Source organism: Halichoerus grypus, chromosome 3, assembly GCF_964656455.1.
Source record: "Halichoerus grypus chromosome 3, mHalGry1.hap1.1, whole genome shotgun sequence".
Classification (NCBI taxonomy): Eukaryota; Metazoa; Chordata; class Mammalia; order Carnivora; family Phocidae; genus Halichoerus; species Halichoerus grypus.
Genome location: NC_135714.1, coordinates 132,288,030 through 132,310,221, shown reverse-complemented (window position 1 = coordinate 132,310,221; position 22,192 = coordinate 132,288,030). Strand labels below are relative to the sequence as shown.

General features: G+C 38.8%; 1 protein-coding gene across 1 annotated transcript; it reads left to right on the top strand.

The window, feature by feature from the left end:
• The first annotated feature begins 10,587 nt into the window (after window positions 1-10,587).
• On the top strand, window positions 10,588-18,797 carry FGA (fibrinogen alpha chain). The gene is made up of 6 exons (XM_036086988.2): window positions 10,588-10,727; window positions 12,802-12,927; window positions 13,416-13,599; window positions 14,960-15,105; window positions 15,699-17,163; window positions 17,886-18,797. Exons 1-6 carry the CDS (start codon window positions 10,674-10,676, stop codon window positions 18,611-18,613), a joined length of 2,703 nt encoding a protein of 900 aa, XP_035942881.1. The 5' UTR covers window positions 10,588-10,673; the 3' UTR covers window positions 18,614-18,797.
• Window positions 18,798-22,192: the final 3,395 nt, after the last annotated feature.

Sequence of the window (22,192 nt, the reverse complement as noted above, 5' to 3'; positions counted from 1 at the left end):
ATTTTCTCACTTCCTTGTTGTCATGAGTCCTGATTTTAAAATACCCTAATGAGGAGTTAAAAGCATTAAATCAACTTCTAAGTATACAACCAAATACCTGTGAGGGTCTGGGATAAGAACATTGATTTACTATTTGTAGTACTCATTCATTTATGTATGCGTGAAGCGTTCATTCAACTAACACTTACTGAAAGCCTTCATTGTACTAGCCACTGTGCTGGACTGTGGGATAGTTCACAGAGCAGTATCCTCCTTCCTCTCAAACCTGTTCTATTCCATCAAACAACCCAACGGCTCATCTTCCAGTCTTCCTTAGCCTTCCTTCCCCATATCATCAAGCCTGCCAAGCCCAGCTGCTAAATATTTGTTATATTCTTCTCCTTCTCTATATCCACTGCTACCATTTTTGTTGGGATATACGGCATCTCCTGTCAGGATATTGGCAATCATCTCCTTCCTGTCTTCCGTGTCGCCTTCAACCTTGCCTGCTCCCACCTTGTCATGCTTCAAACTACTTTTAAACTCAGAATGCATACAGTCTACCCTTTGTGAACTTATAAAATCCTCTGGGTGAGCAATTTGGTCATAGGTAAGAAGAGTTGTATTAATATTCTTAAAGTTTTGTTGTGATAACATCACTTCAGTGATTTATTCCAAGAAAATTATTTTTGAAAAAGAAAACAGCTATGTACAGAAATACATTATAGCCATATGTCTAGTAAGTGAAAAATTTAGAAAATATTTAACAGTGGAAGAATGGACAAACAAGATGATTTATTAGTACAATGGAATAGATGCAGTGGTTACATAATGAGTATAATATCTCTATATGAACATGGAAACATTTACAAAATCATAAGTGAAATTTTAAGATGAAAAACAATTCTACAATGATAATTATGTAAAAAAATTATGTATGCATATACATTTTGAACTAAATGCAATCTTGACATGCATACATTCTTTGTATACATTTATTCTCCCCAATAAATCTAATGTAAAATTTAATACTAAACCACAAAATAAATATAAAGAAATCCAAAAATTTCTGATTTTTCTCATCATCACTAGTCCGGTGCTTCTTCTAAAATATCAATTATAACATTTTTTCAAAAACATTTTGGAGCTCCCTGTTTTTATAAGTGTCCTGAATACGTATTTGGTCTGCATGTTGGATAATCCAGCGTTTATTGCTGGAGGGGGGCTGACTGGTAGAGAGGAGCTTCTAACTTTCTCTTTATATACCTCTGTATTGTTTTGTTTGCTATAATGCTATATTACATTTGAAGTTAATTTTAAAACCCAATGAGAGAAAAACAGATGAACTATGCAATTCTATTTGTTCAGTTACTAATATTCAGTGATAAATATCAAAGGGCTACAGTTTAAGAAATAAAGCATGAGAAATACTTCTAGACCCAGTTGGATCATGTCTCCACAAATAAAATACAAATAGAAAAGATTATCTTGATAAACTTTTAAAAACCTACTTTTAAGTGAAACAAAGAGTTTGAGTCTTCATAGAGACAGATTATTTTTCTTCACAGCTCAAACCATAGATAACTTACTCAACCCTTTCCCAGATATAAAGAACTAAGGTCACTGCAAAATAGGAAGGCTAAGTGCAAAGCAGATGGGCATGGTCCCACAGTTTGAAAAACCTACCGAGGGAAGCTTCCAAAGAGGAGGGTCCTTGTACGGGGGTACTGACGCCATGACTTCAGGTCATGCAACTACAAGGCAGAGTTCTTTAATCAACAGGCTGGAGTAATCATTTACTGAACAAATATCAAGATTTTAAAATATACCCCTGAAGGGCTGTAGCTTTTTTTTCCAATTCCCTTTATGGTTAGTAGTTATAAAGATTATGTTTCAGATTTGTGGATGGGTTGCAATGAGTGAGAAATGGAGAATATAAGTATAGACAACACAGTTGAGAACATTACAAGAGCTAAAAATTTTTGACGTACTCTATCCAGTATAAACTAGCCAAGGTATTTGTGGTAGATATCTTTGGTTTATTCAGTTGATAAGAGTGAAAAACAAAGTACACACTTAACCCTGGAGAAAATATATCTCCCTGATGATTTCTTTTCTTTTCTTTTTAAAGATCTTATTTATTTGAGAGAGAGAAGGAGAGAAAGAGAGAGACAGCACAAGTGGGGAGGAGGGGAAGAGAGAGAGGGAGAAGCAGTCTCCCCGCTAAGCAGGGACACCTCCCCACCCCAACACAGGGCTCCATACTAGGACCCTGGGATCTTGACCTGAGCCAAAGGCAGATATTTAACCACCAACTGGCCCCCCAGGCACCCCTCCCTGATGATTTCTTATCATTTTGATGTAGCTCTAAAAGAGTGCAGGGAAAGAGTTAAAGATAGTAAGAGGAGAGGGCGCCTGGGTGGCTCAGTTGGTTAAGCGACTGCCTTCGGCTCAGGCCATGATCCTGGAGTCCCTGGATCGAGTCCCGCATCGGGCTCCCTGCTCAGCAGGGAGCCTGCTTCTCCCTCTGACCTTCCCCCATCTCATGTGCTCTCTCTCTCTGTCTCAAATAAATAAATAAAATCTTTAAAAAAAAAAAAAGATAGTAAGAAGAGATAAAGTAGATGGATAAGAATAAGTTGTTGATAAAGAGACCAAGAATATGGAAAAGACTGTTTTATATATCTGTGTGTGTGTGTGTGTGTGTCCCTCAGAGACAGAGGTTGAGTTAATGGAAAACCTGGTAACACCATTTTCATTCAACTGTGCTGGGTCACTCTCTTGATTGATTGATTCTCTTTTATTCAAACTTCCTTTTCTTCCTTCTATCTCCTTAATAAACAATCATGCCAATAGATTTGATGTGTTTATTTGTATGCATTCTTATAAATCATGAATTGATATGTTTTGTTATGTATTTTTAAGTTATATAAAAGGCATTGTGTTATAAATCAGTGTTATCTGGCTGGTTCCTAAATTCTTTGTTACTGGTCTGTGTTAAGATAGGTAGAAAAATTGAGGATTAGCATGTAGAAACATTTTTTCCTATATTATCTTTGCTCAAATTATATTCACTGAAATGTAATTTTATGTCTTTGGAATCTAATAATAAATATTAGGGCCTACATTTGATTCATCCTTACTTTTTAAATTTTTATTTTTCTAGTAATTATTTTTATTTCATTTTATGATTTATAGGTCTGTAATTGTTTAGAAATTTAACAAAACTGGTTCTTTACCACAAATACTTTGAGAAACACTGCTAAGGTCTTCATTGTACTTATTACTTTTTTCATTCAACACTATGTTAAGATCGACCCACAATCTGCGTACATTATAACTTCCCTTGATTTTCTTTGGAATCCAAGGGTTATAAAGTGAATATTATTTTTTAAAAAAAGGAAGTGAACTGGGCGCCTTGGTGGCTCAGTCGTTAAGCATCTGCCTTCAGCTCAGGTCATGATACCAGGGTCCTGGGATCGAGCCCCGCCATCGGGCTCCCTGCTCCGCGGGAAGCCTGCTTCTCCCTCTCCCACTCCCCCTGCTTGTGTTCCCTCTCTCACTGTGTCTCTCTCTGTCAAATAAATAAATGAAATCTTTTTTAAAAAAGTGAATATTACTTGGTTCCAAAGCTTGTGATTTTTAAAACTATTTTTAATTAACATCTAAATTTATTGCATTATGATCAGAGAACATAATCTTATATTGGTTCCTTTTTTTCTTTTTTTTTTTTTAAGATTTTATTTTTAAGTAATCTCTACACCCAACGTGGGGCTTGAACTTACAACCCCAAGATCAAGAGTTCCAAGCTCTTCCAACTGAGCCAGCCAGGTGCCCCTTGATATTGGTTCTTTTTTTTTTTTAAAGATTTTTTATTTATTCATTTGACAGAGAGAGACACAGCGAGAGAGGGAACACAAGCAGGGGGAGTGGGAGAGGGAGAAGCAGGCTTCCCCGCGGTGCAGGGAGCCCGATGTGGGGCTCGATCCCAGGACCCTGGGATCACGACCTGAGCCGAAGGCAGACGCTTAACGACTGAACCACTCAGGCGCCCCCGATATTGGTTCTTGAGAGGCAGATTTCACAAGATATTCTGGGACAGAGGAATTATCAGAGAATTAATCGATCCCATAAAAGTGCACATAAATCATAATCACTCTCCAACGATCTACATATCAGTAGACAATTAATATTTTTTCCCTTAAGAAGGAAAACAAAGAAACTAAAGATAGACAGTGATAAACACGAGCTTTGGTCCAAATGGCCCCGTAGCCATGGCCCCTTACAAGTACTGAGAGTAGGTTTGACCTTTGACTTGTGGAACACTCCTCGGCATCAGGTTTGAAAGACTTCTGGGAAAGCTGGCAGGCACAGTTTCAAGCTCTTGCTTATTTCAATTTAATTGGGAAATATCTGAAGGTACAAATGGAGATAAATTCTGGATCATGACATTTAATCAGGTTTACCACTGGGTCAAAAATGAGTTTCCCAAATCCAAAATCCAGTATTCTTTGCCCTAACTCCCATTTCCCAAGTCCTCACCCAGGTTTTCTTTTATTGGCAACTTCAAAAGCACAAAATGACCCTGGTAGATGGGAAACCTCCCTAAATAAATCTAAATATTGACTCCCCGTAAATAAACACAGGAGGCCAGATTCCACTCTATGATGAAAGTGGCCTCTTTCAAATCCTCAGGGGCAAATATTTAAAGTGTGACTTTAAAAAATCTGACCTAACTTTAAAAGACCTTGGACTGGTAATGTTTTCCTTCCTAATTTGCTCTCCTTACATCACAAAGCTGTGATAAGGGTCAAACGAGAGAACACATGAAATTGCTTCAGAAATAAAAACAAAAATAAATTGATTTTTTGCTGTTAAGACTGGCATTGCTGCATGGGATTTGAATCCAATGTCAGTTAAGTTTGGCAATATAATTTTAAAACTTTAATCATTTTTGTTTTTATTTTTTAATAACATTTTTATTATATATATATATATATATATATATATATATATATGTATGTATGTATTTTGCAGGAAAGTTATAAAGATACTCCAGAAGTTCCCTGTACTTGTCACCCAGTTTCCTCTCCTGCTAACACCTTATAACTACCATAGTTCATTTGTCAAGACCAAGAAAGCAACTCTAGTAGTTATTATTCCCTAATCAGCCCGCTTTATTCCCTTTCACCAGTGTTTACACCAATGTCTTTTCTCTGTTCCAAGATCCTATCCAGGATACAATATTACATTTAGTTGCCACATCTGCCTCAACTTTCATAACAATTTCTTAGTCTGTCCTTGTTTTTCAGGACACTGACAGCTGAGAGGCATATATTCTGGTATACTGGTCAAATATTTTGTAAAATGTCCTCCAACTGGGGTTTCTCTGCTGCTATTCTCAGCATTTTTGTTTGTTTGCTTATCTAAGAAAAATTTTACCCAAATGTGTTCTTTAAACTGCCTTGGTTTTATTATGGAATGGCCCATTTAAAATAGGTTCCAGGTGCGCCTGGATGGCTCAGTGGATTAAGTGTCTGACTGGGTTTCAGCTCAGGGTCTCGAAGTCAAGCCAGGATTCTGGCTCCATGCTCAATGGGGAGGGGGAGTCTGCTTGAGATTCTCGCCCTCTGCTCCTCCCCCACTTGCACCAGCTGTCTCTCTCTCTCTCAAAAAAAATAAATCTTAAAAAAAAGGTTCCAATAAAAATCACAAATAACTAAATTTATTTTGATTATTAAATTTACTCATACTTTTAATAAATTTCTTGCTGTGGAAAGTCTAAGTTACTTAAAAAATGCTATTTCCCCAAATCTTAATATATCATTATTAAATCTTAATAAATTAAAATCCCCAGATCTTAATATATCATTATTAAATTAAATACCAACTGATATACCTTGTTTGCTAATCTTTAATAGAACCACAGTGAAACCAGCAGAGAAGTGTGCCAGATTTAATGGATGGTATATGATGTTAAGGCATATGATTTTAGAATGAGTCCATGTTGTTGATATTAACACATAAATTGATTATTCATCTGTACAATGGTTTTACTTTTCAAAAATAACATTTATACTTTAAGGCATGTTCAAAACAAACAATTTGATAAATTTAGTAAAGCACATTATAAGAAAAGTTAATTTATCTTGAAAATGAATTATTATTATTATTATTATTTTTAAAGATTTTATTTATTTGACAGAGAGAGACACAGTGAGAGAGGGAACACAAGCAGGGGGAGTGGGAGAGGGAGAAGCAGGCTTCCTGCCGAGCAAGGAGCCCGATGTGGAGCCCGATGCGGGGCTCGATCCCAGGACCCTGGGATCATGACCCGAGGCAAAGGCAGACGCTTAACGACTGAGCCACCCAGGTGCCCCAAAAATGAATTATTTAATTGATGACACAGTTAAAAAAATGACAAGAAGTAAAGCAATGGGAAAAACTCAAGGACCTCACTTTCACCCATTTTTCTCCCTCTCCCTCCCCCCTCCCTCCCTCCCTCTCTCTTTCTTCCTCCCTCTCTCTGTTTCTCTCACACATACTCACATGTCACACACACACATACTCAGAACTACTTAGTGGAAACTTGATTAAAAGTGCGGAAGTGGGGGCACCTGGCTGACTCAGTTAGTAGAGCATCCAACTCTTGATCTCAGGGCCATGAATTCAAGCCCCATGTTGCGCATGGAGCCTACTTTAAAAAAAGAAAAAAATTGCTTAAGCAGAAGACCATGAAAATAATGTATCAAGACAGAGAGAGAGAGAGAGAACTATCAATGTATTATTGGAATATTATAGAATTTGATTTTAAAATTACTAAAAAATGATTCCATTAAATGGTTATTAATTTGGAGACCATTCAATTATAACAAAGTAGATTTCTTTCCTGCATAGGTAGATTAAAGAGAAATGCAGTGTGACAGAAGCAAACAAGATCAAGAAAAGCTCTTTTTTCCCTTTCTCAGTTTTGTAAATCCAGTTCAGAATCATTTCTATATGTTTAAGGAAATTCCCATCTTTTCTCTGGAGCTATAACTTCTAGGGAAACCATCTGGAGCCATCAGGGTACTGATGAGTTCTGAAAGTAAAAGTCCTATTAGTTACTCTTACATACATCATCAACAACTCATTCACCTTTCACAGTAGACAGTTTGGTTAAAAACCAACTTTTGCAACACCCTTGAAATGCAGGAGACCAATAGAGAAAATCAGATACACAAAGCTAAGTAGCCTTGCCATTGTTTTCCAGTGACTCCTTTATAGATTAGTCTCTGCTGTAAAACCTGAGGCAGAGGCCCTGAAAGAGACCGTAAGTACCAGAATTGCCTAAATTCTCATAATTCAGGCATTTCAAATTTTAGAAATTAATTTTAGTACTTTCTAACTGTGCATTTAATACTGTTTTGATAAGATATGTCCTGTCAAAGCACCCTTATCTTCTTGTTATTAGGACAATAATAAAATTACAGATCCATATAGATCTATGCTAGAAGACATAGTGAATATTTTCCAGAAACATCTTGCATAATTACAGCTATAGAATTTCTATTCTTTTTACATACATTATATACCATTTCAGCCCTGCCAGATATTACGGCATAGCAAATATAGGAATCCCTGCAATTAGATAATTTTAATTTGTGGAATATTTTATTAATTTCAAAAGGACAAATAAATGAAACATCCCTCTCGTTAGAGCTAAAAAAAAAATTAGGATTTGGTCATCTCTGGGAAAAATACAATACTCTACAGAGGTGTGGTTTAAGAAACTAGAAGTTTCTCAGACTTCCCCTCCCCCAATTTTTTTATTTGTCAAAATATCCTTATTGTCATGTGCTTTAAAAAACTGATACTCCCTGTATTATTTGTCACCTGTTCATCTGCATGGCTTCCTGGCTAAACAAAACCTGCTTCTCCATAGGTTATAATACAGCTTGTTCATGGGGGGGAGGGCCCAGCCTCGTGGGTGCTCTGTCCTGCAGGGTCGGGCCAAAAGAATGCCCCACAAACTTGTCTGGTTATGGAATTCGGGCACTGGAGAGGTAACATGGGAACTTTCAATTTTGTGGCACTGAGACGTTCTAGGAACAACAAAAGCGACCATTTCTGGGTCTCCTCATTGTGTATATCCAACATGCTATATAGGCCATATTATATAATCCTCACAAGAACCCTGCAAGATAAATATTGCCATTCCCATCTGACAGATAAGTAAACTCAGAGAATTGAGTTTGACTAAACCCATGTGACTTAGCTAGAATCCAGATCTCACTCTCTGCCAAGGCCATTATTTACACCGTTCTGTGTCGCCACTGTGACAGCCTTTCATTCTTCCAACAAACCCTTACTAATGTTCACTCTATGCCTGAGCTTGTACAAGGCAGTGCGCCTTGGCCTCACGAAGCTCAGTGTAGGGGGACATAAACAGATAACCTTCCAAATATACATTACCTTGTAGTGATAAAATAGAAAAACAAAACTAGGTTCATGGTATGACTGCTCTGTAGGTGCGCTGGCCAAAGAAGGCCTCTCTGAGGAGATACCATCTGAGAAAAGCCTTGGATGTGCAGATTCTTGAGGGAACCACGGAACGGCAGGGCTAAAGGCTAAAAGTGGGACCTTGGAAATGCCTCGATGTGGAACCAGAGCTGAGGCATTCAGTCAAATGAATGTTTTCTGTTCAAACTGTTTTCTGTTAACTTACTTTCAATTAGATTATGTTCAACTGAATCACCTGCAGCCCCCTAGATTGCTCTCTAGAAACATCTTCCATATACTGTGTTCACGTCCCAAAAGGAACAATTCTTGTGAGCAGACAAAATCATCTGAAGAGGTCAAGCCTCAAGTTTCTATCCATGCCTGGCATTTTGCCAGTTTAGTCACGGTCGACTGAGTATAACTCAACTCTCCATGGAATCACGGCCTTCCAGAACCTGGCTGGATTCTAGGGTTCCCTCCGAGTTTTGCAGCTGCAGCTAGAAATCCAAGAAAGCAACATCAGGAGTGAGCTTGATCAAAGAACCTTCCAGAGAGCAAGTAGTGAAGGAAGGTGCTGCCTTGTACCCAGGCTTTCATCCATTTATAGCAAGCTTCACATGCCTACAATGTGTGAGGAGGCAGCAGGTCGACTTTACAACTTTACACCCATGTTTTCTTGCTGAGTGAGGGCCCATGCCATTTGGGATCACATAAAGACCAGTAAAATGTGTCAGTTCTCCAGTTTGTGATCTAGTGAAGGAAATGGACAACACTCCTACAGTGATAAATGTCATGAGAGGTACATGGTCTAAAGGAGTATGGAAGAACAAGAGATGGCTTTTAATTGGAGAGATGGAATCAAGTATGATGTAAAGTGTCTAGCAAAGTGCCTGGCACTTAGCAAACACTCAATAAATATTAGCTATTACTATTATCAGAATAGACTTCACATACGAATCAGAATTTAAGGCAAGGTAGGTCTGTCAGGCAAATTATAAGATGCCCAGTTAATATGCATTTATGATAAAAATTTTTAGTATAAGTTATGTCCCAAACATTGCACGGGACATACTTACATTAAAATGTATTTGTTGTTTATCCGAAATTCAAATTTAACCGGGCATCCTGGTTTTTTGTTTGCTAGATCTGGCCAAGGAAAATTTTCATATGAAGATGAAGAGCAGGGAAAGTAAACTGGCATGTCCAAAGGCATAGACACAGGAAAGAAACAATATTTTTCATGGCACTTTATGTTCTCCAATAATTGTTAACACTCAATGAGTACTTACTATGTGGGAATCACCACTCTGAGGGCTTTACAAGGATTAACTCATTTATGCTTCATAAAAACATGTAGTTTGTCAAAAGCACAGAGTTGGGAAATGGTGTACCTAAGATTATGAACCTAAGATGCTTGGCTCCAGGGGCTACTGTCTTAACTATTTTGGATAGAGGAAAAGAATCTGTTCAAGGTAACGTATAGAAGGATTTCAGGGTCAGCCTATCACTACAGTCAATTTTTTAAAGATTTATTTCTATATTTAAGAGTTTATTTATTTATTTATTTATTTATATAAGAAAGAGAGAGGGAGAGTGAGCAGGGGGTGGGGGGACAGAGAGAGAGGGAGAAGCAGACTCTCTCCACTCAGCCGGGAGCCAGAAGCAGGGCTCGATCCCAGGACCCTGAGCCCACGACTTGAGCCAAAATCAAGAGTCCACCACTCAACCTACTGAGCCACCCAGGCACCCCCACCACAGTCATTTCTTAAAAGTCCGATCATCCAACCATAATTCCTACATGAAGTGAACTATCATTTGCCAGATCTCTGTTTACAGTGGGCTGTTTCTAGCCTGCCTCAGCCCCTCTCCGTATTGTCTCAAGTACTCAAGCAGAGGTCTGTCTTCCTATGTTTCCTTTTGCCTTTCTAAAGTCATCCTGTTCCTGGAATGTGAGATCGTCCCAGAATTGCTGCTACCTTTGCAACAGCTTATCAAAAGCACACAAGCTTGGGGGAATTGAGCAAGAACTTCGGGGACACCAACCTTACAGAAGAAGCAAGGGTTGTAGAGCGCATATTGACTGTCTAAACAGGACAAAGATAATGATTAATCAAACCTCCTTGCAGATTTAAATGGGATGGGCACTAGGAGTGGAGGCAGTCTTCCTCTCTTTCAGCTGGGGTGCTCCTTAAGAGCCAGGTCCACCCTGAGAGATGTTTTCTGCGAAGATCTTTTGCCTGGTCCTGAGTGTGGTAGGCACAGTCTGGGTACGGTCGCCTTTATTTTCTCTTCTTGCTTTCTCTCTGGTGTTTATTCTGCAAAGAGCTTGCAGGTCTGAGAGACTTACCTACGTCCTCACACACTGCGAGCTTTATAAGCTCTACGCCATGGAGGCAAGATCCTAGATGAGCCTGACACCTCAAGAGTAAGGAGGAGACTTAGCTGGACTAAAGTATAGAAATTCACAGGGGAAGCTTCCGTGTCTGTAATTCAGCCTTACAACATCATTTGTTTATTTGTTTTATGGGAAGAAATCTTTGCCCTCTTTGTTCCAATAAAGCCTCGAGATAGTTCATGCTAGTTAACGGAACAAAGCATTCTTTTGCTAAGAATTTAAAAAATCTAATTATTAATTTATTGCTACTTGTCCATAATACGCAGAACAGTGGTTTAATGTAGTTTTCCTGAAAGGTTGTTTTTGTGTGTTTTTTTTCCCAAGAAAAGCAAATTCGTTGTTTTAAAACATATTACATAGGATATTTTATTACATATTACATAGTTAGGAGAGATTAATTGAGAAGGCAATATTCTTTTTGGGAAGCAATCTTTTAAAATAATTACTAAATATCGCAATGATTTCTGAAGTTTGACTCCAGAGACCTGTAGAAAAGAAGAGGAACTTAATTCAACAGGCCTTTGAAACACTTAGATCTTATAAAAACATGACAAATATGTTTAAGAAACTCAGTTACTTCCTGGGCTATGAATTATTCCAATTTATTTCTTTCCCTTCACCACTCATAAAACCTACTACCAGAGCAAAAAAACTAAAGAGGGTTTCTAACTTAAATTTCTTTCTTATAGTAAACTTTAAGTAAAAAAAGTTTTATGGAAAATAAGACTAACATCATTTGCTAACGATATTTTGGATAATGCATAAGTTTTCAGTTATCTCTCCCTTATTGGCATAAATATTTAACTTTTGCCTGTTTTTATTGTTGTGCCATTTTATTCTGAAGTATGTTTGAATTTATAATTTTATTTCTTAAAGAAATTGTACTTGTTCTTTTAAATAAACTGTCCTTGATTGCTTTAATAATAATACTTATTATTATTATTAGGGTACTTCTTAAAAAATGAGATAGCAAATATTAGCTAATTATAAGAATAAACTATCCAAGGGAGCTGGCTCAGTCCATAAAGCATGTGAATCTTGATCTCAGGGTTGTGAGTCCGAGCCCCACACTGGGCATAGAGATTACTAAAAAAAAAAAAAAAAAAAGACTAAACTATCTGAGATTAAAATAGTCATAGCAAAATCTTTGTAAGTTAGTAGCACAAAATAAAAATAACTAAAACTTAAAATCCATCTTGATTTATGAGGCTATAAAGTCTTGCTGGAAGAATATTTCTATGTCCTATTTCACTTCATAGGTCACGATAGAAATCTTTCTAAAAATCTGTATTTCTAATTAGAAAGGTGTTCAAAAAAAGTTGTCAGTCATGGACCATTATTTTTGCTTTCAGTCTACTCTTTTGCATTGCAATTAAAAGGAAATTATTACGTGAGTGGGTAACCTAAAAAGCATTTCCCAGTCTGATCTGGCCACATTTGTGCCCTTGGTATGTACCTGCTCAAATTACGAATCCATCAGATCGAAGTAGAAAGTTGAAGGAGAGAGAAATTAAGCTAAGGTAGTGTAGGTTTTTTCCTACTGAAACAGAAATTATAAGGGAAAGAACTCTGAACTTCTCAATTACCTTTCTATCTCCAGACATTACTGAAAATGAAAAGGTAAATTTTAACTAATTTTGTTGATTCAAATAATTTTCCGTACATAATACATTTTCCATATTTAAAACTCCTAGCATTTATTAAATGCTTGTTTCACATCCAACAGTATTAAAAAATGTGTTTACCCTAACTCATTTAATTCGTACAACTCCATGAAATAGGTATTAGGATTTTCAGTGAAAATGTCAGAAAGCTTGCAGAGGCCCCAAAGCAGGTGCTCTTAATCTCTGGGAGAGCACCCCCTCCCCTTCCCTTGGGTTTGCAGGCACGCCAGTGTCATCTGCCTAATGTTGTTCTCTTTTGTGTGTTCGAATGAATCTCTAAAGACCACAGATATCAAGGAAGATGAATTTTTAGCCAAAGGAGGAGGTGTGCGTGGCCCCAGGATCGTGGAAAGACAGCAATCTGTCTGCAAGGAGACAGACTGGCCCTTCTGTGCTGATGAAGACTGGGTGAGTGGTGGGCAGAGGGAATGGAAGAATCCTTCCCTGTGGTACTAGAATTGTACACAGGCTGACCCAGTAGGTCACAGAAAACTTTTCAGTTGGGAAATAATCTAATAACTCATTACATGCCAAATTCAAGAAGACAAATGGAAAGCAACCTCACCCTGAGAGCAGTATTTGAATTACCTCCCAAACTCTGGGTCATTAATGGGATTAACAGTGTGGATTTTAGTTTCATGTTCAGACAAATCCCAGGAACCTAAGTATTATGGCCTCAAGATTTTGTGGGGCCTAATTTATTATTAAGTGTACCCTCATTCCAGAATTTCTCTCTATGACCTCCGACTAGTCCTCTTAAACTACTTTTAAGTCAATAGATGATGTCAGCATATTGGGGGAGGGAGGGGCAAGGGGGGGGTCTGCATGGAAACCTTCAAAATTATACTGGATCTAAGATATAGACCCTTAATATAATTTTTCCTCTTCACTTGCAGAACTACAAATGCCCTTCTGGCTGCAGGATGAAAGGGTTAATTGATGAAGTCAATCAAGATTTTACAAACAGAATAAATAAGCTCAAAAATTCATTATTTGATTATCAGAAGAACAATAAGGACTCTGGTTCATTGACAGGGAATATAATGGAACTCGTGAGAGGGGATTTTGCCAGCACTAACAGTAAGCACCACATATTTGGAACTTTGACTTTATAGCACACAACGACGCAACAACAAAGGCCCCAGATAAATATGCTGTCTCCTTATAGCAACTTCCAATTTCATTCCAAAGTACTTAAGATAGAAATGCATGCCTTCATGATATCCCTGAATTTTAAGGAGGGGCTTGCTTTTTATAAAAGTAACATTAAAAAGGTTAGCTTAGAATTGTTTAAAGTCACAAAGTAAGTCAGAATTTTGTATTGAAGACTAGAATTTAAATGTGTTCTTTTTTAAAGAGTATATACTGAAAAGAAGATGAGCATAACTTTTTGAGGAGATATTGTTTCTGTCTTACAGAGGAGGGAGGAAACTGAGGGATCAAGAGACTTACCCAAAGACACAAAGCTATCATGTGATGGAGCTGAGAGTCCAACTCCACCAAGCTGTTTATGTTTTGTTTTTTAATTTAAAATATAGAGCTATGTTCTACATTCTCATAGGACTATGACTAAGTCTCACTAGGACGAGGAGACATTAGATTTGCTCTGGGCATGGGAAGCAAATTTAGTGAGGCCCTAGTTCCTGAAGCCTTGCTTTGACTCTTTATATCTTTTTTTTTTTATGTTATGTTAATCACCATACATTACATCATTAGTTTTTGATGTAGTGTTCCATGATTCATTGTTTGCGTATAACGCCCAGTGCTCCATGCAATACGTGCCCTCTTTAATACCCATCACCCAGCTAACCCATCCCCCAGAACCCTCAGTTTGTTTCTCAGAGTCCGTAGTCTCTCATGGTTCGTCTTGAAATTGTTCCTAAGATTTTTTTTTTCCTTAGGTCAACAGGATCACTCACTTGCCATTACTGTTGCACTGTTGACTTTAAATTAGTTAAGTGTCTCCTAAAGATATAAAGAAGACTCTTGTTGACCTAAGGAAAAAAAAAATCTTAGGAACAATTTCAAATCTATAGGTAGGAGGGAAAACTTCTCAGTAAGAAAATCCAAGAATATATTTAAGTATGTTAGCATATTGTTAACATTATTTTTAAGTCCCTTGGTTAAGGATATGATGAAATAATTGAAATGTGATCAGATTTAATCTCCTAATTATACCTTTAAAATTCCAAAGACATTTCTTCTGCATTTATTTGGATTACTAATTGCTAGTAGAGCATCTTAATTGACAACTATGGATGACTAAAGGACATGACATTGTTCAAATATCCAATGCCTAATAGATTTGGAACTGACAAATAAAATGTCCAAAGAACAAATTGTTATTAAAAGGGAAATGATATTTATAAATAGATTTCCTTCTTTTGCTGGCTATGATAAGAAAATCACTTAGCAGCTCCTTCACTCTCGCTTTTTTCAGATAATGATAATACATATAGCCAAGTGTCAGAAGATCTGAGAAGCAAAATTGAAATCCTGAGGCGCAAAGTCATAGAACAAGTACAGCAAATCCGCCTTTTACAGAAAAATGTCAGGGATCAGCTGGTAGATATGAAACGACTGGAGGTAAGTGAGTGTTTGGCTCTAAGACCAGATTTTTTTGTTTTCGAATAGCAGGGAAAAGGAAGGCAATAGTCATTCACTGAAGACCTACTATATGTAGAGCTAAGCGTTATATCCATTATCCACCTACAAAGTAGGTATTATTTCCCCCACTCTACAAATGAAGAAAAAAAGTTCAATGATATTAAGCAAATTTTCCAAGGATACATAGTAAATTTCAAGAGCAAATATTAAGTCCCTGCTTGTCTTGTTTCAAAGCTCTGACATCACCATGCCTCTGGATCTTCAATCTCAGTCTCACTAAGGGTCAATTCATCAGTGTTTCCTTTCAGAGGGAATAGCATCTTACTGATATGTTTTAAGACTAAGATGAATCCAAATAGCTCCTATTGCTTCTCCAGGCTAACCGTACAATACCTAACATCTCTTCCACTGAGAGTGTGACATAAACGAATAATAGAGTATTGATTGGTAGGTCTTCACCTTAAAGAAATGAATTCAGTTTCCAAAAAATAAATTAACTGCTTAGAACTGAATAGGCATAATTTCTTTATTTATATCAACCTCTTTTCTTTCCCTTTCTCCCCCTCTCTTAGGTGGACATTGATATTAAGATCCGATCTTGCCAAGGTTCATGCAATAGGGCTTTAGAACGTAGGACAGATCTAAAGTACTATGAAGATCAGCAGAAGCAACTTGAACAAGTCATTGCCAAAGACTTACTTCCACCTAAAGATAGGCAATACTTACCACGGCTGAAAATGACCACAACTGCAAATACGCTTCCTGGGGACTTCAAGAGCCAGCTTCAGAAGGCCCCTTCAGAGTGGAGGGCACTCATGGAAATGCAACAGATGAAAATGACATTAGAGGGGTCTGGTAAAGATGGAAATACCCGAGGAGACACTGCATCTCATGGAACAGGATCAGTGCCTGAAAGCCCCAGGAACCCCGGGAGCTTCACACCAGGAAGTTCTAGCACCTGGAACCCTGGGAGCACCGGGTCTGGCAGTGCCAGCTCTTGGAGCTCTGGGAACATCGGGCCTGGGAGCACTGTGCCTGGCAGTGACGGCACTTGGAGCTCTGGGAGCACCGGGACTGGCAGTACTGGCCCTTGGAGCCCTGAGCCTGGGAGCACTGTGCCTGGCAGTGACGGCACTTGGAGCTCTGGGAGCACAGGGACTGGCAGTACTGGCCCTTGGAGCTCTGGAAGTTCTGTGTCTAGCAGCAGCAGCTCTTGGAGCTCTGGGAGCACGGGGACTGGCAGTACTGGCCCTTGGAGACCTGGAAGTTCTGAGTCTAGCAGCAGCAGCTCTTGGAGCTCTGGGAGCACGGGGACTGGCAGTACTGGCCCTTGGAGACCTGGAAGTTCTGAGTCTGGAAGCTTAGGGCATGGGAACACCAGGCCTACCAACCCAGAGTGGGGCAAATTTGAGGAGGTGTCAGGAAGTGTAACTCCAGGGACAAAGAAAGAGTACCACACAGGTAAACTGGTCACGTCTAAAGGAGATAAAGAGCTTCTTATTGGTAATGAGAAGGTCACCTCTGGAAGTGCCACCACCACTCGTCATTCATGCTCTAAAACAGTTACTAAGACTATTATAGGTCCTGATGGTCACAAAGAAACGACCAAAGAAGTGGTAAACTCCGAAGATGGTTCTGACTGTGGTGACTTACCCCATACTTTTGCTGGTAGCCTAGATGATCTCCGTTTTAGGCATCCTGATCTGGGGAGTTTCTTCGGCACTGCCTCAACTGGAAACACATTTCCTGGTGGGCTTTTACCCTCGCACAGAGAGTTTGACAGTAGGACCCATGCTGTGGGCTCAGAATCGGACATATTCACACACTTAAGGGTACCTGAGTTCCCTCTCGGTGGTAAAACTTCAAGTCACAGCAAACAATTTTCGAGCAGTAGTACAACTTACAACAGAGGAGACTCCACATATGAAGGCAAGAGCTATAAAGTGGCAGGTGAGGCCGGAATTGAAGAGGAACATGTAACCCTCAAAGGAGGATATACCACCAAAAGAGGCCATGATAAAGTTCGCTCTGCCAGAGGTATCCACACTTCTCCTTTGGGGAAGCCTTCCCTGACCCCCTAGACTAAGTTCACTATTCTTGCAATGCCTCCCCTAGCACCTTGAACTTCTTTCCTAGCCCTCTATTACACTTTATAGAAATTACACCCTTTGCTTGTTTGTGTTTGGGCACTAGACTGTAAGTTCCATGAGGGTGGGGACTTTGTCTCTCATGTTCATCTCTGTATTCCTAAATGCCTAGCGGTGCAGAGAATCATCACTCAATAAATACGTGTTAAATGAATGAATGAATCCCTCTGAAACTCGATTTTAAGTTTAACCAAATTCTTTCACCACTCAAAATGTGTGCTCTTGGAATTGTCACCCAATTTATTAATCACATTTTTAGTGTGTGTCTCAGTTGACATTGAGATCAGGTTAAAAACAAGTTATATTACCACTAAATGATACTTAGATATCTTTGCTGGTTACTTGCTGTTATCAGTACATGCAAGTAAAATTTCAAATCCATTGAGGAAAATCCCCTCTGCAATTTGTGGGTATAAATGCCACTCACTTGCGTAAGTTTCATCCCAGTGTAAGTGCACTCTTTCCTCATGGAGGGAGGGAAGGAAGGAAGGTAGGATGGAAGGAAAGAAGGAAAAGGAAGCCAGTATCTGCCTTCGTTTAATCTGGGCCATGCCTATCTTTGTAAAGTTAAATGAGAATAACTTCTTCCAACCAGCTTAATTTTTTTTTTAGACTGTGATGATGTCCTCCAAACACATCCTTCAGGTACCCAAAGTGGTATTTTCAATATCAAGCTACCGGGATCCAGTAAGATTTTTTCTGTTTATTGTGATCAAGAGACCAGTTTGGGAGGATGGCTTTTGATCCAGCAAAGAATGGATGGATCACTGAATTTTAACCGGACCTGGCAAGACTACAAGAAGGGTTTCGGCAGCCTGGATGACAAGGGGGAAGGAGAATTCTGGCTAGGCAATGAATACCTCCACTTACTAACCCTGAGGGGCTCTGTCCTTCGGGTTGAATTAGAGGACTGGGCTGGAAACCAGGCTTATGCAGAATATCACTTGAGGGTAGGTTCTGAGGCAGAAGGTTATACCCTGCAGGTCTCTTCCTATGAGGGCACAGCAGGTGATGCTCTGATTGAGGGTTCTGCAGAGGAAGGAACAGAGTATACTTCTCACGCGGGCATGCAGTTCAGCACCTATGACAGGGATGCAGACCAGTGGGAAGAGAACTGCGCAGAAGTCTACGGCGGAGGCTGGTGGTACAACAGCTGCCAAGCGGCCAATCTCAATGGCGTCTACTATCCCGGGGGCTCTTATGATCCAAGGAACAACAGTCCTTATGAGATTGAGAACGGAGTGGTCTGGGTCCCCTTCAGGGGTGCAGATTATTCCCTCAGGACTGTTCGCATGAAAATCAGACCCCTGGTGACCCAAGAGGAGTGGAAGGGAGAGTAATCTGTTTTCTTTGTTTAGTGAAGTGGAGAAAAAAGATGAGGAAGATAAAGGAGTTAAGATTCTTTACAATCTACTAAGAAATTTACAGGTGCTATTTTATTATTCTTTGTACTGTATCTAAATGTAACTGAGACATATTACTGCTTTAAAGAATAAAGTTATGTGAGTTTTTTTTATCTTGAAAGTAGCTCTGTGGGTTTTCAAATTTCTATAAGGTTACACCAAGGAACATTCAGTACATCAGGAAGAAGGAATCTGATGGATGTTCCTTCTATAACCCTTACGGGTCTTGTTTTGAGCACTTCTCTCCCCATACCACTCAGTCATAAGGCCATTGTACAGTAAAAAAGTTATTTCACCCATTTTGTTTGAATGAGTTGAAGCCAATATATATATTTTTAAAAGATTTTATTTATTTATTTGACAGAGAGAGAGACAGCAAGAGAGGGAACACAAGCAGGGGGAGTGGGAGAGGGAGAAGCAGGCTTCCCGCTGAGCAGGGAGCCAGATGCGGGGCTCGATCCCAGGACCCTGGGATCATGACCTGAGCCGAAGGCAGACCCTTAACGACTGAGCCACCCAGGTGCCCCTGAAGCCAATATTTTAAGTTACAAATCACTGAATAGAAACAATGGCTGGCCTTCATGGAGGAACTTAGCAAATTATGAAGTACGTTCATCTCTTCTGTTAGCAGCAAATCCAAGAAGGCAGGAGAAGCACTCTTTCCTAATAGAAATAGAAATCTGTTCTTTAAGCTTTTCAGTGAAGACCATAATGCACACTTAATTTTTTCCACAGAGTCAAACAAATTTCTTTCAAAAACACATGGCATGAGAAAATGCATTTAAAATCCTTTCAATATTTTCAAGTATTCAAAAAACACTACTACTATATATTGAATTCATAAATTCAATATATTTACATGGTCAGTATTTTATCTGATGTATGTTGCTTCTTTGATCTTGGAAGCCTTGGCTCTGGCCCCCAATTTTTGACTCATATTTCTTGCTGGTGAGAACTACCTGCTATTTACGCTTGAAAATGTATTAAAATATTCCAAGCTCCTGGTACATTGCTCTCATTTGTGTAGTCTTTACTCCTGTTTAACTGCATCCTTTATCCTAGTAAAGAAAGAAAGAGGGAAAGAAAGAAGGAAGCAAGCAGGCAGTTTAGGATAGGGGCCAGATCCGGGGGAGCAGACAGAAGATGGACACAAGGGCTTGCAAATGAGTTACATAGGAAGCCCCAGCATTCTTGCATTTCCTTATGTGCAATTGAAAATCCTTGATAGGTTTGCCTAGGTGGCTCAGTCGGTTAAGCATCTGTCTTTGGCTCAGGTCATGATCCCAGGGTCCCTGCTCAGCTGGGAGCCTGCTTCTCCCTCTGCCTCTGCTGCTCCCTCCTGCTTGTGCTCTCACTCTCTCCCTCTCTGACAAATAAATAAATAAATAATTTTTTTAAAAAATCCTTGATACAAATACACCTCCAAATCTTTGAATAATTGAATAAGAACTTCTTCAGAATTAAAAGAAGTTTCATTTATTTCAGACCTGGGAGTTCCATGTTATCTCTATGCCTGCCCCATTTGCACTCACACATATATGCCTCCACAGAATTTGAGTTGGGAGTAGGAAGTATTTTATTTTCCAGTGTCGCACTATTATGGACAGAGTCGGGTCCCCAAATGAAAGTGAGTCTGAATGTGAAAGGCCATTCATTTCCTATTTATTTTGAAGGCTTTGAGTTTCTTGGCAAAGAATGGGTAACCTCTTTTCATTTAATAAACAAAAGCCAATATTAACAGGATCATGATCATTGGAGATACAGTTTAGTTTTGAGAAAAGACACCAAACATCTCTTTTTTTCCCATTTTACCTTTAACCTGTTGCTCTATTTCCCTTATCCCTGAAATTAAATATTAATTTAGCTTCTCTGACTCTCATTCACGATGGAAGCCCACTTTAACTTGATTTTCACTTGGTTACTAGTTTCTCTTGAAATTTCTCTTTTTAAAGTCAACAAGAACTTCATAGTTCTAAACTTAACGTCCTGCATTCAGGCCTCCTCCTGCTTGACTTCTTTTAAAATCTGCTGCTTTGGTCCCCATCCTACCTCTTCAATCTGCATTTTTCTCTTGGTTTTTGATAGACCATTCTCATTTGTCTCACCTTTCTTGGTCTTTTTAACTGGCAGTTCCTTCTTAAACCACTCCTTAAATGTAGGAGTTTCTCATTACAGTAACATTAATACTCATTTTTATAAGTTGGGATGAGGTTGGATGCATGTGCCATAAAAAAGACAGAAACTTATTTCTTGTTTACAAAAAAGTCTATGGTAATATGTCCTCTCCGTGTCTTCAGGAAGCCAGCATCCTAGTAAAAGTCTTTCATCTTCGAATTTACCTCATGTCTTATCAAACACCATGTCCTGTGGCAATCTGGAAAATAGAGGAAAGACAGAAGGGAAATGGCGTATCTTCTCTCTTTTAAGGTACTTTCTGAAATGTTGCAGATAGCACTTTTACTTATGTGTCATCAGCCACAGCTTAGTCCACATGGACATACCTGGCTTCGGGAGAGGCCCTGACACCTTAACAATACAAGGTTAATACAAAGCTATCCTAATTAAAATGAGGATTCTGTTAATAAGGAGAAGCAGAATGCATGTTGAGGTAGGCAATTAGCAGTCTGAACCAGAACATCCTTTCTCACTCTATAAGTTACCTTTTAAAAGATTAAGCAATCATGTCTTTCTCCTGCTTAAGGCGTATCTTGACATTGAATTAAAACTTCCTAGCTTTGCACATAAGCTCTTTCACAAACTGGTCCCTTTCCAACGTCTACAGTCATTCACTGCATCTGGATTGCACTGAATTTCGCACTAGTATCAGAATACCAGATCCTTTAATGAGTCTGTGCCTTTACATGTACGGCCTAGAAGCGTCCCCTTCATCCTTGAGGATGCCGCTCCGTAGTGTTCCTTCTGTGAACCCTTCCCTAATGCCCACCGTAGAACCAGGAATTTTTCTCTGGGCCCTCAAAGTTCTTGTTTCTATCCCCAAAATAACAGTAGATCCCTATCTCTAACATATTTATTTATGTCATTAGGTGTCCTCCTTCTGGCCAGAGCTCAGTTACATAGTGTTTTCTGCCCTTCATAAGAATATCTCACCTACCCCGGGATTCTACAGATAGGTTTTAAAAGTTTCTTCAAATATTTCTGTTTTTTTTTTTTCTTTTACATTTAAATATTTAATTAACCTAGAATTTATTTTAACATGTTATGGAGACGGTCTACTTTTATCTTCTTGTGGATGAATAGCCAGTTATGCTGGGATCCGCTATTAAAGTATTCTTTGCCAGTGGAATCAAAATGCCAATTTTGTTGAATAAGACAAATCTATACATATGCTCTCTCCTGTGCTTATATCACTTTGCTCATCTTTAAAGTGTAGCTTTTCAGTGAAGTATTCTCCCTCTTACCCTCCACTTTTTTTCTAAGCCAAAAAAATTTTCCTTTCAGTTTTTACTTCTTTTGTTTGTTCTAGGGGTTTTGGAAAGGTCTTTCTTAATTTTGAAT

What these genes read in the sequence shown, in the direction of transcription:
- FGA (XM_036086988.2), top strand. Translation starts at nt 10,674, where the DNA reads ATGTTTTCTGCGAAGATCTTTTGCCTGGTCCTGAGTGTGGTAGGCACA. An exon ending in GTGTGGTAGGCACAGTCTGG is followed by an intron (nt 10,728 to 12,801) that starts GTACGGTCGCCT and finishes GAATCTCTAAAG; the next exon opens with ACCACAGATATCAAGGAAGA. An exon ending in TAAAGTTCGCTCTGCCAGAG is followed by an intron (nt 17,164 to 17,885) that starts GTATCCACACTT and finishes TTTTTTTTTTAG; the next exon opens with ACTGTGATGATGTCCTCCAA.